This window comes from Protopterus annectens, chromosome 5.part1, assembly GCF_019279795.1.
Source record: "Protopterus annectens isolate FY-2018-M chromosome 5.part1, PAN1.0, whole genome shotgun sequence".
NCBI classification, from domain to species: domain Eukaryota; kingdom Metazoa; phylum Chordata; order Ceratodontiformes; family Protopteridae; genus Protopterus; species Protopterus annectens.
Genome location: NC_056736.1, coordinates 94,582,250 through 94,600,122, shown reverse-complemented (window position 1 = coordinate 94,600,122; position 17,873 = coordinate 94,582,250). Strand labels below are relative to the sequence as shown.

The window sequence follows — 17,873 nt, the reverse complement described above, 5'->3', positions numbered from 1 at the left end:
TGAGACAATTCATGCCTCTCAGAGGTTGGTTGCAGAGACAAGAAACTACTGCAGAGAGTTGTTATTTAGGAGGTCAGGGAACTTTTTTCTGATGTGCCCTTCCTTCTGGGTACTTACTAATTTAAAAAGTTCCTTCATTGCAGTAGCCTGAGCATCTTGCTTCACCTCTCCAGACTGGGTTGGTCAAATTTAATGGCAGAGCTAATTGGCCAGGAGCAAGAGAAGTATTCTGCAAGACCTTCCCACCTAGTAGTCACATCATCTACGATGAAATGTATTTAGAAAGGTTCAACAACATTCAGCTCTGAAGCTTCAGATCTATGAAGCAAATAAGTCACAACTTTAGGTCCACAAAATTTCAAAAAAGTAGTTTTTGCAAGGGGGCACACTCTTCTTCTATATATATATATATATATATATATATATATATATATATACATATGTGTGTGTGTGTGTGTGTGTGTGTGTGTGTAAATATATATATATATATATATATATATATGTGTCTGTGTGCACGCACACACACACACACACACACACACACACACACACACACACACACACATATATATTTATATATATATATTAGTTCCACTTTTGCACAAACAAAAACAGAACCCCCCACACACACACACATCCACATAGTGAATCACTGTTAAAAGAAAGTACACTGGTTGCGATTTCTAATTTAAAAACTGATTGAATAGGGGAGTCATCACTGGGAAACTAAACTTGATGAATTTAAACCTTGACCACTTTACAAACTATAGAGGAATGAGTTAAGGATTTTGTATTAATCCCTACTGTCCCTGTGACAGTCTGATGATTATGTAATCCCACAATGTCACCCTAATGGCTTATGCATAATTCTGATCTTGAGCTGAAATACAGGTGCAGATGTCTCTGGCCTTCATGCTGTTTGATAGGATTCCTGCTGCCACTAGGTGCCAGCTAGGATGGAGGCTGGTCTGCCTTCCATCTTCTAGAATGTGTAAGCCAGTACTGGTATCCAATGCTACCTACTCAGCTGTATCCACCAGTACCCAGAAGTCAGTCCTGGACCATTACAGCTGCAGTCATCTTGAATACAGCCTATCATTCTTGGAGAAGCTGGTATGTTTTCTGTAAGGGCTGCTGTTTAATAGCGAGTATCTGAATGAGTATCTGCTCTGTTGTTTCTACAGAGAGAGTCCTGCTGGTTTAAACCTCATAAGCTGTATCCTGAACTCACACTGACACTGCAACAAAAACACTTCTAATTTTAGTTGTTAATCAAAGTAACCATTCTCTTATGAGCTGTCACCAGCTTGAAAATTTCTAGGCTATGCAGATGCTTGAATTTCTCCTACCGATACAGATGCCTGACACTCCTTTTCTACCTGTGTGCATCCGATTTCTTTCTTTAGGACTGTCAAGAAACAATATTCCACTATCTTCCTCTCCTACTTGGAGACAGGGAAGAATAATGCCAATCATATAAGTGCTGACATCTTCTGAAAAAGTGGTGAGTCTAATGTAATGGGTAAAAAATGATACTTCAGCTTGAAGTACCTTCATATGCACAAATGCAGCCATTTCAATAGAGTCTAATCTCCAAGTAATTATATTTTTAAAAAGTTCATGCAATGCCTGTCCCACTGTGGAAAGATTCAGCTTGTATTTACCTAGATAGTTTGTCATGTTAAGAAATCTGTTTACATGTACTAAATACAACAGCTATATGGTTTGTTCATCCTGCAAACATTGAAAACAGGTTGGTTGGGGTGTCACATCAACAGTGACACTCTCCACAGCCAATGTTCATACAGCCAGGTGCTAAGCCCTGAAACAGTTATTCTTCTTTAGACACACACACACACACACACACACACACACACACACACACACACACACACACACACACACACACACACACACACACAAAAGCACAATTCTTTGGCCAATTTAGTGTGTCCAAGCTATCTAGTGCATATCTTTGGCAAGTGGAACAAAATCATAGTACCTAGAGAAAATCCATGCAGGCACAAGGAGAACATGCAGGCTCTGTACAAAAGGCACCCCAACCAAAAATCAAAAGGTAGAACCTCTTGCTTTTAAGCAACAATGTTGCCCAGTGCTCTACTGTGCTGTCATTTCAGATGGATTTTCATGAATCTTTGTTAAGAATGTCAAGAGCTCTTTGCATCTTTGATCTTCTCTGAAATCCATTTTTTCCAAATATAGACATGCAAATGTGCATTCCACTCTGTTTTTAAACATACTGATTGTTGTTTCAGTTTGTTTTTTCAAAAACACACTGTTGGTATGCCCATTCCAGGATGGAGTAATTCCTGCCTGTGTGATGTGGATAGTGCTTAAATCATACAACAGATTGACATTAGCATTTCAAATGTGATGGGAGGTGAATCTAGTGCTAACTGACATTATGTGTGGTGATGCATGTGGCATAGGTAGCTCTGTCCAAGTTGGGCAGGCAGAAAAGTACTCTGGCATGCAGGGCAGCAGATGGGATGCTGTTAGCTGCTCTGTTAGCTACCCTGCTCTATTTACTCCTTCCAGCCTGTCACTAGGGTGGCCCCAGTTACAAAGGGATAGTACAGAGGGCATTAAAATTAAAATTGTGCAGCCATATAGCTGCTGGTCAGCTGGAAATTATGCCAAGGAGTGCAATTCAAAGGTAATAATGTTAAGGAATTTATTAGTTGTGTGATAGTAATCTGCACATTTATTTACTTCCTTCTCAGTTTAAACAGGTCTGCCTATACCTTACCCCAGGCATGCTGCATTATTTTATATTCATTAGTCATTCAGCGGTACATACATTCTACCTACTGCACATTTCACCAGAAGCATTGTAGATGTAATTAATGCTTCTTATGTCTTTCATTGTGACAGTGTCTTATGTACCCCAGCTGAGCTTCAAATGAAAACCTCACATTTTAGTACATTGTCCCATACTTCCGAGCATCCTCTCAAAGTTGCTAGATTAAAAATAAATCAAATGACAGCTAGTTGGATAATGAGACAGACAGACAGACAAACAGATTAATCATTAAACAAACAGGCAGATACAGAGAAAAAGAGAGAGACAAACATTCTCACATACATATGCACACATATGCACATACGTACGTACATGCATGCCATGTATGGATTAAAATTTTTATGCAAGCAGCAAGTTAGTCCTGAAAACAAAAAAAATAATTATCATTTTCACAGTCCCTTGGGGAAAAAAAGAAACTCTGCTGCACTGTGCAATGAGGTGAAGAGAGTGGTATGCAGAAACAATCAAACAGGGTATTTTAAGATTCATTTTGAATGCTTTGTGATGTTATTACAGAGGCAAACACTTCCTTAACCATGGTTCATGTTTTCAGGTGTAGATATTTCATTTCAAAATGCATGCTCTGCAAGGTACATGGAAAACGCCTATCTCTTGTGTTGTTAGTATGCGTGTGTTCTTTGTACAATGACATTTACTTAGACTGCATGATTTTAAAGATGATAACTCTGTTGTGGTCTATGATTAGATTGCCCAGTAATAGAAGAAAATTGATATGTTGCTATATATTTTTTTAATTTACTTATTTATTTATTTTTCTTCCTTCTTTCACATTTATTAACCAGATAAGCCCACTTGTGATCCTTTTCAGGGTGGTTAAGTGAGTTGTTCCAGCCTCCAGCACACCCACTAGGCAAACGGAGGTGGAAAGAATCAAACTCTATATCCTTTGGTAATAGGGAGCAGCTCATAAACAATAAAAAAACATAATCCTCTGTGCTAACTGCCAGATTACTGCAGAATGCACTTGGTTTGCCATGTTTGAAGTTAAACAAGACAAGTTCAGCTGAGGTCAGGCTGAAGTCCAGATCTTGAAGATGCCTCAGAATTTGCTGTCAGCAAATTAATGCAGCACTGAACCTAGACAGTAATATGTTTAAGACATATCTCTCAACTGTAAAAATTTTCACAGAATGTCCAGATTTTTGCCTCATATTTTTGGTATGTTTCTCATAAAATTGTGGTTTTCTGGAAAATCACTGGCAAATATTTGTGGTTTGAAGTAAAAAAATAATGCCAGACATTCGAGTTTCAGACTTCATACCTTTCAGAAAGTCCATGCTAATTCAAAACCTATTCTATTAACTTTCAAAGTTTGTAAGAGCAATATTTAAAAAGTGCCCCTAATTGTGGGCATTTGCCCCCCATTATTTATGTCTTTTTCCAGATTTATTGTTCTAAGAGGTTGAATGGTATGGTTTATGAGCAGGACAAGCTTTTGATGTCCATGTTTATTACTGTACTGACGCAGCTGAAGATTATTCATGTTTATTCAGTTAATGTGGAGCAATAATGTCATCCATCACAGGCAGCCAATGCAGCTTATGTGATTTCCTGGCATTTGTTTGCATTATATTGTCATGTTACTGCTACAGACTTATAGGTCAGACTTGTTTTATGCTACGCACTTAACTCATTGTCTTTACTTTATGTTTGCTACTCTAAAGTCTTCTGATCTGCACTCATGTGGTTTTCACCTGAAATGTGTTACAGACAAGAAAGACAACTATATCTGTCTTTGCTGTCATACCTGACAAGTGTCGAGTGGAACTTGAGCTCTCTGTTTGTGCAGGGGGGAATGAAATTCTCTTGTTGTGTTCTGACATTTGTCTGATTATCTGTAACTCTTCTGTTTAGTTAGCCCAAATAGAAATATTGAAGAAGGTCTGCAAAGGAAACACAATAAAATTGTTGTCATTTTCAAGAAAACAGTTCCAGTTATATGAAAATTTAGATACAGATGCATGTGTCATTATATTAAGATCATATTTCTAAAAAAAATTATACTTTTCAAGATTGCAGAATGGATATGTATTAGATGCAGGTGGCAAAATAACTTATACAAAGGATCCTGCTCTTACATTTGATATAATTGTACAGTGTGTGTGTGTGTGTGTGTGTGTGTGTGTGTGTGTGTGTGTGTGTGTGTGTGTGTGTGTGTGTGTGTGTGAGACATTATTGTATGCTTAACCAACTCTCTTCATGACTGGTTTGTACAAATAACAGATTCTCATGTATGTAACATTACATCAATAAGCAGTGTCAGAATATATCAACAGCACTGACTACTTAGCTATTTAATGCATGCCTTCAGACTGAGAACTTCACTAACTTTCATTAGATAATGTGTGAAATGTACATCATTACTGCAGTGGAGAACAAACTTCCTTCAGCAAGGTATTAGTGTATAGATATTGCCTGATGAAAAAAAACAAGTCTGCTACTTTGTAGCAGCACATTAAGTGGCCGTGAAGCTCAAACTAAAAAAAAATCAAATGTCCACCATTTGCAGTATAGTGAGTATAACATTTAAAAAAGTAAATAAAAATAAAATAAAGTTAACTAGCAATAATAACTGCATGAGCAGTTACAGGGACTCGCTGTTTTACTTTCTTCTCGATAAGTGCAGCTTAAAAAAATGAGACCAGCAATGTGGAAAAAGAAGCAGTAGTGCAATTACATGAGTGTGTGCATATGTGTGTGTGTGTTTATGTGTGTTTGCGTGTGTGAGAGAGAGCGAAAGATCGAGAAAGTTAATGAACAACAGAAAGGGAGGGAGGGAGAGGGCATACTTTTTTCAAGAGTTCAGTTCAGAAATACATTAAGAAGCTTTCATCAACATGCTCTGTCTAAACAATAAATATGAAACAGTAACATTTGGATTTAGTGACTGATTGACTGACTGGCTGTAATCCTCAGCAATTTACTAAGGGGCCGAGCAAGAATATTGGACAAAATCAGAGGTATTCTGCAAAATCAGGGACAGTTGAGAAGTATGGGATGGTTGCAATGTCTTGCACTGCATGAATTTTTTTGTAATTTGTTTGATCAGAATGAGACATCTGAGGTGTATTCAGTCAAGAATGTGGTTGTAATTGCTGGTACATTTATGTGTGTGTGTGTGTGTGTGTGTGTGTGTGTGTGTGTGTGTGTGTGTGTGTGTGTGTGTGTGTGTGTGTTGACATTATGTACTTACATAGCTTATATTATGAATATAAATGTCCTCCAACACCAACTACATATGCTACAGCAGCTTTGAAATATTAAAAAGAGAAAGTAGTTTACTTCAAAAATAAAAAAAGTATATACTAGTAAGAAAACAAATATGAAACAATTTAACAGATAACCCATTATCTTAGAATAATAATGTCATCCAGTGCTGGCATTATAGTGGGAATAAAATACTTTCCAAGACCTGTTATTTCCTCAGTAGCACCCACCCCATCAGACATAATTGTATACTTTACCAACTGTCTTCAAGACTGGTTTATACAAATAAAAGATTCTCATGTACATAACATTAAATCAGTAAGCACTGTCAGAATATGCTTGTGATGCTGTCCTTCTAGTATCAGCTTTTTGATGTTGTGTCACTGTTTCTTCCTGAAACAAATTGATTTGATAGATGTATAGCCAGTTAAAACAAAACTTAAACTGTGCTTTAATGTAGGTGATAGAAAGTGGATATTTCTTGCTAAGTATCGTTTACTCTGGCATCACAATAAGTCCTCCCCGTTCTACATTGGTAATGTTTGCTTACCCTAACACTAACCCTGCCTTTGCTCCTATTCATACAAAACCCCTTTTTGTAACACTCCCACTACACAAGGCAGCTAGGACACTCAGTATACACACATACACACACTAAATCTATCTCCTTATCTAACCCTTACCCTAAACCTAAAACACACACATTCCCACACAAACTACAAACCCCATTACTTACTTTTGTTGACTAACTGGAAGTCACCTACAACAGCATTCACACTAACTGCCCTTTTCTCAACACATTCAGTAGTTAGCTTGTGTTGCACAAAACATTGTTGACCAAGTCAACTGCAAGCATACATATATGTCTATATGTATCTGTCTATCTATATCTATATATATCTATATCTATCCATCTATCTATATATTCATCCTTTTGAGTTACCCACTTTTGCAAACATGAATACATGCATTTCTTTTCAAGAACGATTACACTTTGAAATATAGAGGTGTAGCTTTCAGGGGAAAAGCTTGATCTTCATCAACAAGTTTTATCACTGCAAGACAACTTGGAAGCATTTGGATTCCAAAATTCTGTTTGTTACCCTATGTGAATATAATATCTGAGAAATCTGAAAATGTATCATGTGCCACATTTTTGTATTTCTCTAAGGAATAAGCCTTAAAGGTATTTAATATAGGACTACTATCAAACACTGAGAATCCCTTAATCAAGATGCAAAACATTACAGGCATAACTTCTAAATTTTAACAAAATCATGCATACAAAAATCTATGTACAAAACAGAGAAAAACAGTAAAAAATAATATTTTTCAGAGGAATTATGCTTCTGTGCACTATCCAGTGTGGGTGCACTGTTCCCACAGCTTAGATCTCTAAATATACTAATTCTAAATTCACACAAGTTTTGAGAAAAGTGAAGTGTTACAAAACAAGAAAGACAACTTTTCTCTTTTGTTTGAGTTCAATGACTTTACAGATAGAGTAGACTATTTATAATAAAGCAAGCTACTGTGTACTAAAATATGAGCAACATGCTAAAAGTAACTTAAGATCCAGCTAGTAAATGCACGATCAACAGAAGGGCTGTCATTTAATATGGTTACCTTTTTAGAAGAGAAGAAGGAGAGAACAGCATCAATTAGACAGAAATTCAGGAATCAGTGCGAGCCTAAAAAGAATTGTCTCTTTAGCTGTCATTTGCTCATTATACAAGCATAAGGTCTTAGAGAGACTATTCCGAAATTCAAAAAGAGCTACCACCAGTGGTAAGCCCTAATGTGGATGTTTTACCACTGGCAGTAAGCCCTTTCTGATTCATAGACACCCCTAGCACAGTGATTGTACATGCTCTATGAAAATCACCATGGTGAGTTGTCTCCGCAGTTTACCACAAATGTCAATGAGGCATTCTGGGGTAGCAGCATGTGATAGTCATATGCTGTCCTCCGGAAATGCCTGTGGTAAGTGATTTTTCACAACCGAGTGATTCACAGAATTGCACTGCTGCATAAATTTGCTTGCAAGCTGCATTAATTAACTCATTCAAAATCAACTTTTGCCAACAGAATTTGTAACAAAGTACAAAATAACTAAGGAAAAGTCACGAAATTAGGGACCCATTTTAAATGTTGGCACTATTATCTAAGAAATTCACAAAATGATTTCCAATTTTAGGAGAAATGGAACAAAATTTTGAGAAACATCAGGGGATGTCCTTACAAAATAAGGACAGTTGAGAGGTCTGTCAGATTCACCTAGTACGTTCAATGACAGAGAGATCTCACTAGAAGTAAATGTCAGAGAGTTTAGTAGCAAGATAGTGGTGTATATGTGTGACAACATGTGTTTGTGTCTGCAAAATACATGTGTGTGTGTGTGTGTGTGTGTGTGTGTGTGTGTGTGTGTGTGTGCGTGTGCATGTGTTATTAATGTTAAGGAATAGGGATAGGTGGAGTCAGAGTGCGTGTGCAATTGGGTGAGGGATTATGCTTGATGTACTGTGACTGTGTGTGTGTGTGTGTGTGTGTGTGTGTGTGTGTGTGTGTGTGTGTGTTTATCTGTGTGTGTGTGTGTGTGTGTGTGCATGTACGCGTGCGCGTGTGTGTGTGTGTGTCTGTGTGTGTGTCTGTGTGTGTCTGTGTGTACATTATCATGGAGGGGTGAAATGAGGGCTGCCTGTGCCAATGCGATGCATGAGCTGCCAGTGGTAATCATCACAGCAAAGTACAGTAATCATAAGCAATTCAAAGACTTACAAATTAGCTATTACAATTGCTATCACAAGCAATTCAAAGACTTACAAAGTAGCTATTAATTCAATCCTCTCATATTATATGTTGCTGTAAACATGAGAGGAAACACTGTACTGTACTTTACTGTACTGTACTTTGCTTCATCTTCAACTTGATGAAGCAGTGACCTATTTCAATACCAGATTCCTTCAAATCCTAGATTTCCATGCCCCATATCACACTTCCCAAATAAGGACCAAAACCGCCCCCTGGCTCTCAAAACTAACCAAACAAAAGATCCTCCTCAGAAATAAAATCTGGGCCAAATGGAGAGCCACAAAAAAACCATCAGATCACCTCCACTTCAAACAATTAAGAAATGCCACCAAAAAACAAATTCTCCAAGACAAAAAAGACTATTACCTTCACCTCCAACAAACCTACCAACAAAAACCACAAAGATTCTGGTCAGGCATAAACAATCTTCTTAAGCCAGGCCACTCTACAACTCCTGCCCCCTCAGGTTTCAACCATAATAATGCCAACCAGATTCCAGATGCCTTTAATAACTACTTTACCAAAGCCATTCTAACCCTAGCTAATACTTTGCCACCTGTCACCTCTTCCCAGTTAGATACCACTAATACTCCATCTCCTACCTTTCATATAAAACCAGTACCCACATCCTTCATATGCAACCTCCTCTTAAAACTTAAGCCCTGCACCCCTTCTGCTGATTGTCTTCCTGCTGAATTCCTGCAAATTGCAGCTAAAGCCATTGCCTACGTCATCTCCATACTTATAAATAGAACAATCTCAGAAAGCAAAATCCCATCCATATGGAAAGTATCACATATCATCCCTCTCCACAAAGGTGGCCCATCTACTGACCTTTCCAACTTTCGCCCCATTGCCTTACTCTCTCCAATAGCTAAAATAATGGAGAAATGCATTCAGACAACTACTTGACCACCTTCTCCAGAATAACTTACTTGCAAGCTGCCAACATGGTTTTAGACCATTCCATAGTACAACAACTGCCCTGCTATCCTTCTCTGACACTGTAAACAAAAACTGAAGCAATAACACTTTTTCATCTACACTTTTTATTGACCTTTCAAAGGCCTTCGATATGGTGAATCATAACTTGCTTATTGACATACTAAGGGTCCAGTCACTTGATGCACAGGCATTACAATGGTTTAAATCCTATCTGTAAAACCGACATCAAGCCATACTCTGGGATAATAATCTTTCCACACCACTCCCTGTGAACATAGGAGTACCTCAAGTCTCTATTTTAGGTCCTCTTCTCTTCTCTTTATTTATAAATAACCTACACACCACAATTCCACAAGCCACCTGCATACAATATGCACATGATTCTACCTTAATTTGTTCAGCCAAGTCCATAACCTCTCTCCAGTCAATCACCCAATCCATATTTAACAGTGCTGAAAACTGGTTCTTGCAACATGGTCTCCTACTGAACCCCAAAAAAACTAAATTATTGCTCTTTGCTCCTACTCTCAGGTCATCTCAACTGTACTTCACTGTAACCTCTAACAATGGTACTAACATATCCCCTGACACTACTACCCATCTACTGGGAGTAACAATTGATAACCACCTTACCTATGATCACTATATTAACTCTACAATAAAGTCTGTTAACAAAAAACTTGGCACCCTTTACAGAATCAAACCCTTCCTAACCCCTTCTGCCAGGATAACCATTTCCCAGACCCATCTGATTTCTACCCTGTTCTATGCCTCTGCAATATATACCAATCTTTCTAAAAGCAACCTCTCCAAACTCTCAGCATGTTACAATAACATAGCCAGATTTGCCACTGGCACCCCCTTTAGAACCCACCACTGTCACAACATCAAACAACTGGGATGGTTAGAACTGCAGAACCAACTGCTTTGCCAACAACTTGTCATCTCCCATAAGATTCTCTATCATCCTAACAATACCCCAATCCTCAATAATCTGATCACCCCCTACAAAAATCTTACTACACTTCGATCAGCTAATAAGCTACTAGTTTCCACTATTAAATCCAACAACAAAGCAGGAGACTCTCTTTTCTCCAACACAATAGGAAAAAGTTGGAACCAGCTTCCTAATGAACTTACCACCCTCACTTCCACTCTTCTTTTCAAAATGCTACTTAAAGAATACCTTAAAACTCACTGGCTCTGTCCCTGCTCTAACCCTGACTAACACCTCCTTCCCCTTGCTGCTCTCTCTATTCTCCTGATCTACTGCACTATGAGTCCTTGTGGTAATGAAAGTATATTAGTCAATAATTGTATTAATTGTTATCTCTCAAATGCTCACTAAATGTATTTTGTTTTAGTATATCCTACTATACTGCTTTGTTTCAAGTCTAACTGAACCTCAATTATAAACCATCTACTGTATTTCTGTCAACCATTACTATATATAATATTGATTGTCTGTGCCTTTGCTTGGAGCTTTTCTCCCCGGGCCTCTACTGAAAATGGACATATATCCAGCTAGACTAGCCCAGTTTACAAATGTAAAATAAATAAAAAAAATAAATAAAAAAAATACTGTTTTAATACATTTTATAGCATCTCAACTAGACAAGAGAATCTCACCCAAACAAATGACTGGTGCCAGAAACATGGCCTCAAGCTAAATGCCAAAAAAATGCATCATCATTCCCTTTGGGGGAAGAGTGACATCCCCACATATTTTCACATCAATAACAATGTCCTAAGTACACAATCAGTAGTGAGGGATTTGGGCACCCAGGTTTATAGCAACCTGACTTTTGACCACCATGTTGCTTCCATTGTACGGAAAGCTTTCTACATGGCCCACCTCATAAGTAAGGCTATCTCATCCAGGGACAAAGACATCATAACATCCCTGTATTCTTCCATTATAAGGCCAATTATTGAGTACAATGCACACTTTGGTATGTACCTCACAAAGCACATGCAGCAGCTGTAGAGACCACAGAGGTTCCTCACCAGGAGAATCCAGGGCCTCAAACATCTAGCGTACACAGATAGGCTAAACGTCCGGTCCCTCTACTCAGTTTCATACAGACTCCTCAGAAGTGATCTCTGTCTGGCATACAAAGCAATCTCAGACCCCACCTTGATGGGACTGCTGCATATCTGCAAGTCGATTTCCACTCGAGCAACCTGTACGCGTGACCTCATCCTGATCTGTGATTTCAATAGGACTTGTTGGCGGGACAGATTTGTGTCCCAGAGACTCCCCCATCTGTGGAATAGACTCTATCTCCACGTCAAGCAAAGTACCTCATTATCCCTTTTTAAATGCAACCTGGATAACTGGATGGGAAACAGAAAATATATCCCTGGGATTCCACCTGTGTCCCGGCAGGACAGGGGCTTTGGGTGATGACTTGTCTAAGCATGGGTTAAACTCTTGGCTAGGCTTATAAGGGCCTCAGGGCCCATAGCATAGTAACCGCCTATAATCCTATGATCCTTTGAAGAATTATTTTTCAAATATGTCTAATAAGAAAAAATGTGTTTGTGTAAAATACCTGCACAATGTTAAACAGAAACATGAATGTGAAGTGCACCAACAAATAGCTCTTGTGAGTATTATTGGAATGAAAAGAGTTGATAAAATGAAGTATGAAAATTAATTAAAAGCACAGATACAAGGTAGTAAATCAGAGTCTAGACAAGAAATATTAAGAATCAATAATTCAGATATTGAATTCATAGCAGACATTGCTGCAGTTCATTTTTCCGTTGTGCAAATGGTCCATAAGAGCTGGATCTGAGAATGGTTTGTATGCCAGGCATACATCTCTCAGTAACCTGTAGGAGACAGAGTACAGAGATAGGGCTTTAAGTTGATCCATACAGGGCAATGTGTTTATACCCTGGATTCTCCTGATACGGACCCTTTGTGGGCATTCCAACTGTTGCATATGTTTGATCAGGTACATGCTGAAGGGTGCTTTTTACTCAATGATGGGCCTGATAAGGGTCAAATAAAGTGCCACTGTGACCTTCTGCCATACCTCTCAACCTTTTTGTGCAAGAAATCTGGACAAAACCTAAAATTATGAGGAGGGGGGGTCAAAGGTCCAAAAATAGGGACAGATTTTAAAAATTGCTCTTATGAACTTAGAAAGTTGCTAGAATAACAGGATTTGTGTTAGCGTGTATTTTCTGAAGGATATGAAGTATGAAACTTAGGTATCTGTCATTATTTAGTAACTTCAGTTTTCAATGATTTTCTAGAAAATCACAAATATTATGAGGAACAGACCAAAAATATGAGGCAAAAATCTGGGCATTCTGTGAAAATCTGGACAGTTAAGTGGTATGCTTCCTTGGACATAGATTTCATGCCCTTACTTAAAAGTTGGGCAACATAGAATGATTTTCTTTCTGCCTTGGCCACATATTGGTCAAAGGCCAGATTACTGTCTACATATGTTCTCAGATCCCTGACTACTAGGTCAACTCTTGGTGGGTATGTTATTGATGAGGTAAGTAGCCTGGTATCAGTTTTGCCAAAAGATGCTGTAATGCATTTCTTGACATTGAGTTTAGCCCGTGACTTTGGCAGCAGTCATTTGTCTGTGTTAAACCTTCTTTCAAGATGTTTATCTCAGTTTGCCCAGTTTGCAGTTATCTGTGAACTTAGTGAACCAAAGGCCCTTGATATTAACCTTTAGTACCTCCAAAAAGTAGATACCAAATAAAAGTGGTCCTAGCATGAAGGCCTGTGGTACCCCACTGGTGACAGGACTCTTAGTGGGGATGGTATCACCAATCCTGACTTTCTGGTACTGTCTGTAAACCAGCTGTCAGTTCAGAGAGTTATGTAGGGATTTATGCCCATTAGTTTGTCAACTATACCTGAGTGGGATATTGTATGAAATGCCTCAGACTGGTCCAGGCAGGTGGTATGCACCATTTTCCCCTCATCTATTGCCTTGGTGACCTTTTCAAAGAAGTCCAACAAGTTTAGTAGGCATGATCTTCCCTTGACAAATTCAAATGTGGTTGGGTCCAGTGTATGGTTACCTGTGTTTTGTTGATCATTTCTGTGATAATTCATTCCATGGCTTTGCATATTAGACTAGTCAAGATCGGTTCTTGTCCATCCTTATGAAGTGGGATAAATGTTGCAGTCTTCCATTCTTATGGTACAAAGCCAAAGCAAGTTTTGAGGTTATAGTTGAAAAGTGACTCAAGCAGTCCGAATAGGTCATGTTTCCAGCTATTTAGAAGCATCCTAGGATATTGTCAGGGCCTATTGAGGCTGTATTTTGGCTTTAGTCAATGCCACCAGGACATGCTCCTTGTTAATAGTTAATGGGATTATGCTAATAGGTGTTTCATAGAGGGAGGTGGGGGGTCTGGGGGGGTGAAGTTTCAGCAGAATTTGTCAGACAGCAAATTCGTTATGTCACTGTGCTCAGTGAAGGTGGCACTACTGACCACCAGTTCAGCACATTGACATGTGCTGCCTTTGGAGTTTTAAACATAGCTGTAGAAGGCCTTGTGGTTGTGTTTAGCCTGTGTGACAATGCTGACCTCATAAATGGTCTTGTTGGACCTAATTAGTCCTTTTAATTTCCTTTTTAGTTTAATTAAACAGCTCCTATAATTGTGGGAGTTGCTCTTCTTGATTTAGCCATGACTTTTTCTTTCCCTTTTGTTATATATAGAGTTTGTCTTGGGCTTACTTCCAGTAGATACAGCAGCCTCTATACAGTCATTAACATGGTTGTACAAGGTCCCTGTGAACAAGTCTACATATATTGTTGTGAACTTGGGGTTGGGAGGGGCACTGAGTTTTAATAAACTATCACTTAATACATTGTAGTTTGCTTTGGAATAGTTCCTAACTGTTACAGGGTATGCTGGGGTTACCAAGTTGATTTTTATTTTGAAGGAGACAGCTACAACATCACCACTGAGGATGTGATATTTTTGGGGGGCAGGGGTCTGCCTTGTCCCATATTGGTGCCAGTATGTTTGAACCTTTAGTGGGTGTGCACATTATCTGGTCAAGAGTATTTGTGCTAATAAAGTCTAGTAATCATTGTGGCTGCAAGTATGAGGCAGTATATGTTTCTCAGTCCTCAATGGGGTAGTTAAAGTCTCCCATGAATAGGGTATTTTGTTTAATGGTGAATGTGTCCAATAGGTCTAGGTACGAGCTATGGGATTCTAGGGACATAGAAGGTGAGCTATAGCTTGCTAGGATATGGCATGGGACTTTGCCTACTGTGATTTGCACATGGATAAATTCCACTACATCATCCTGTTTAACCATTTCTGCATCTTGCTAATACAGATTGAGATTCCTCTACATTTTTCCCTGTATGTGCAGCTGATAGTCTACATGTGTGGAAGGCACTAAAGCCTTGCACTGCCAGAGTATTTTTGGCTGATTTAAACTATTTCTCTATAATGGGACAGATGTCTATATTCTCCAGAGTGAAGAGAGCTTGTAGGGTATAGAGTTTCTTGTTTAGGCTCGTAGCTTTGAACAGTAACACCTTTAGGTCTCTTTGGGTTTTATTTGCTATGTTGGTAGGTTTGTCAATTTGGCATTGCTTAAAAAAGGTGATAATAAAAATGTAGAAAGTCCGAGAGAGCACAATCGTAGCTACTGTAATCCAAACCGGTCTTTATTAGCACAGCTATTGAGCACTTTCATCTCAATAGAAAAGATACTTCATCAGAATAATAATAAAAAGGCTCTAAGCTGGGGGGGGGGGTAAAGTTTCACCCAATATTTGGAAGCCTGGGGAAGACAGATGTAGACTATCCTTTGCAAAGCAACATGGTCTGTTAACTATGTCCTCCCAAGCTGACAAATATTGCATCACTGTGGAAAGATACCAGAAACTAAACCAATTATTGAAGTCAATCATCTTTTGCTCATATTGTGGCATCATTCTTGGTGAAGGTAGAATGCTGCTTAATGCAAGGCACATACCTGCCTCAGACACATATTCAGAGAGATCAACAATGTCTCTCTTCATATAGTCCAGGGAAGTACATCTCATTTTGTTAATGCTCACATGGAATGTGATATAATCATACTGGTACTTATGCTGTAGTGAGTCCATGCAAAACTCGGTGGATCCTGGCTCCAGATAAGCAACTAACCATTTTCTGCACCTTGTTGAGTCTGCTGAGTGGAGCATCTGTGTATCATACAATTGGGGTCCCCAGAATCCTGGTCAATGTGTATTCATGCCTTATAGGCTTTGCTCTTGGGGCTCCACCAGGTGTAGGAGTATGTGTGGTGTTTGGTGTTGCTTTTGGTAAGTGCTTTAGAGATTGCTGAGGACAGACATGATGGTTTATAGGCTTAGGGGGTCATTGAGGTTTGGGAGGATTGCATTTGAGTGCGTGGTGGATGTAGTGTGTATGTTCTTTACAACCTTGTTTGTATGCGAGATTTTTACCTTCTGTGAAATTGTGTATGTACATCTCGCACATACTGTGTTTGTTTTTTAAGGATTAAATGGCTGCATGTGAACATGAGACATTTACTACATTGGCTCAGGATGCCCATATCTACCAAGTTGGTTATGGAGGCATTTGGAAACTGCATATCCTTGTTGTATTCGAATGGTTACTTTAGATGGTAGACTGGGTTATACAGAGGCCTCCTTGGGTAGTCTCTGGGGTTTGGCACTACACTAGGTTAGATTGTGCTAAGATTTGGTAGTGGTGTTGTTTAATGTGCAAACTATATACTCAAATCTTGTCACTGCACTCTGGCTTTGTTTTAGAAACACAAAGTTAGAGCTTTCAGTTCTAATAGTAGTTTTATAAATAAAATGTACTTTCTGGGCATTTGTGGCTGTACAGGATACTGCTAACCTTTTGATGTAAAAGCACCAAGAAAGATTGCTTGCAAGTGTAATGGAAAAAGATAAAAATTAAACTATCTTGACAAGGCAATTTCAAGTATTATGGAAGTTTAGAATGATTTAAAGGCAAAATCAACAAACAAAGAAAAATAAAACAGTAGCACTCTAAACAGTTAACTGAAGTGCAATGCAATAAAATAAATCTCTTATCTGTTAAGGATGGAATAGGATTAAATCAGGACACCCCCCCCCCCAGAGTGTGGCTAGGGTACCAAGCAGAAGAAAATGGAAAATGAGCAGGAGACAATAGTAGTAAAGAAGGTTTACTCAAATGCCATACTGGTTTTCTGGGTGGGCACTTTGTATTATGGATATGTGGAACACAATGGGTGGGAAAGTACTTATGTTACACAACAGAAAATACAAATGAAATAGGGGAGGGAGGGACTTTGGAAGTCAGATTACCATAAGGGGCAGAAGACAAAGACACATCCTTTAAACCACAACAACAAAAGCATGGGAGGGTTGAGGAAAAAATTTAAACTGGTGTTCAAGTACTGTGGTTAGAATTTCAGAAACGTTTAGTTTAATGCATTGGTGGGGGTGGGGACAGGGGGAGAATTAAACAACAGGGGAAAAAACAGTGGCAAGGTAAACAGAACAACACTGGAATGCCACTTTAAGTGGGTATATAAAGATATAAACGGTACTAAAACACAAATCCTGGAGCAGAATTCACAATACTGCCACTACTGCAATCCCATAACAGATTAATGCACCAGATTACTAGAATACAACTTTAATCATGTATATACAGCTATAAAAAGTACTGAACCACAAATCCTGGAGCAGAATTCACAATACTGTCATCCCTGAAATCCTGTCCCAGACTAAGGCACCAGATTATGCATAACTTTGATAGTAACACTGTAATAAATGACTTAATGAGACTCAAATATAGCAGCAGAATACAGTCCTGCCACCACTGTGAAAGAAGCTACAAGATCATCTGGAGTGTGTTCAAAATACAAATAAGTAGCTACCCTTTATATGCACTTCTACTTATGAAAATATAAATGCAGTATAATGTAAAACAATGCTAATATCTTGTTGCAACATACAATCTTTTGACAACTACAAAATAAACTACAAGACTAAGGTTCCAGAACAAATTAAAACATGCAAGAAGATAA

At 38.5% G+C, this 17,873-nt stretch overlaps 1 protein-coding gene across 4 annotated transcripts in view; it reads right to left on the bottom strand.

Moving 5' to 3' along the window:
- The window catches only part of SCEL (sciellin), a 474,262-nt gene that overhangs the window by 390,748 nt on the left and 65,641 nt on the right, over positions 1–17,873 (bottom strand). For 3 of the 4 annotated variants that reach the window (XM_044072905.1, XM_044072906.1, XM_044072907.1), the window contains exon 2: positions 4,593–4,728. The exons of the other annotated variant lie outside the window; for it this stretch is intronic. In XM_044072905.1, coding sequence (XP_043928840.1) covers positions 4,593–4,668 — 76 coding nt within the window. In that variant the 5' untranslated portion in view covers positions 4,669–4,728. The remainder of the gene's footprint in view (positions 1–4,592; positions 4,729–17,873) is intronic. 4 annotated transcript variants of the gene reach the window in all.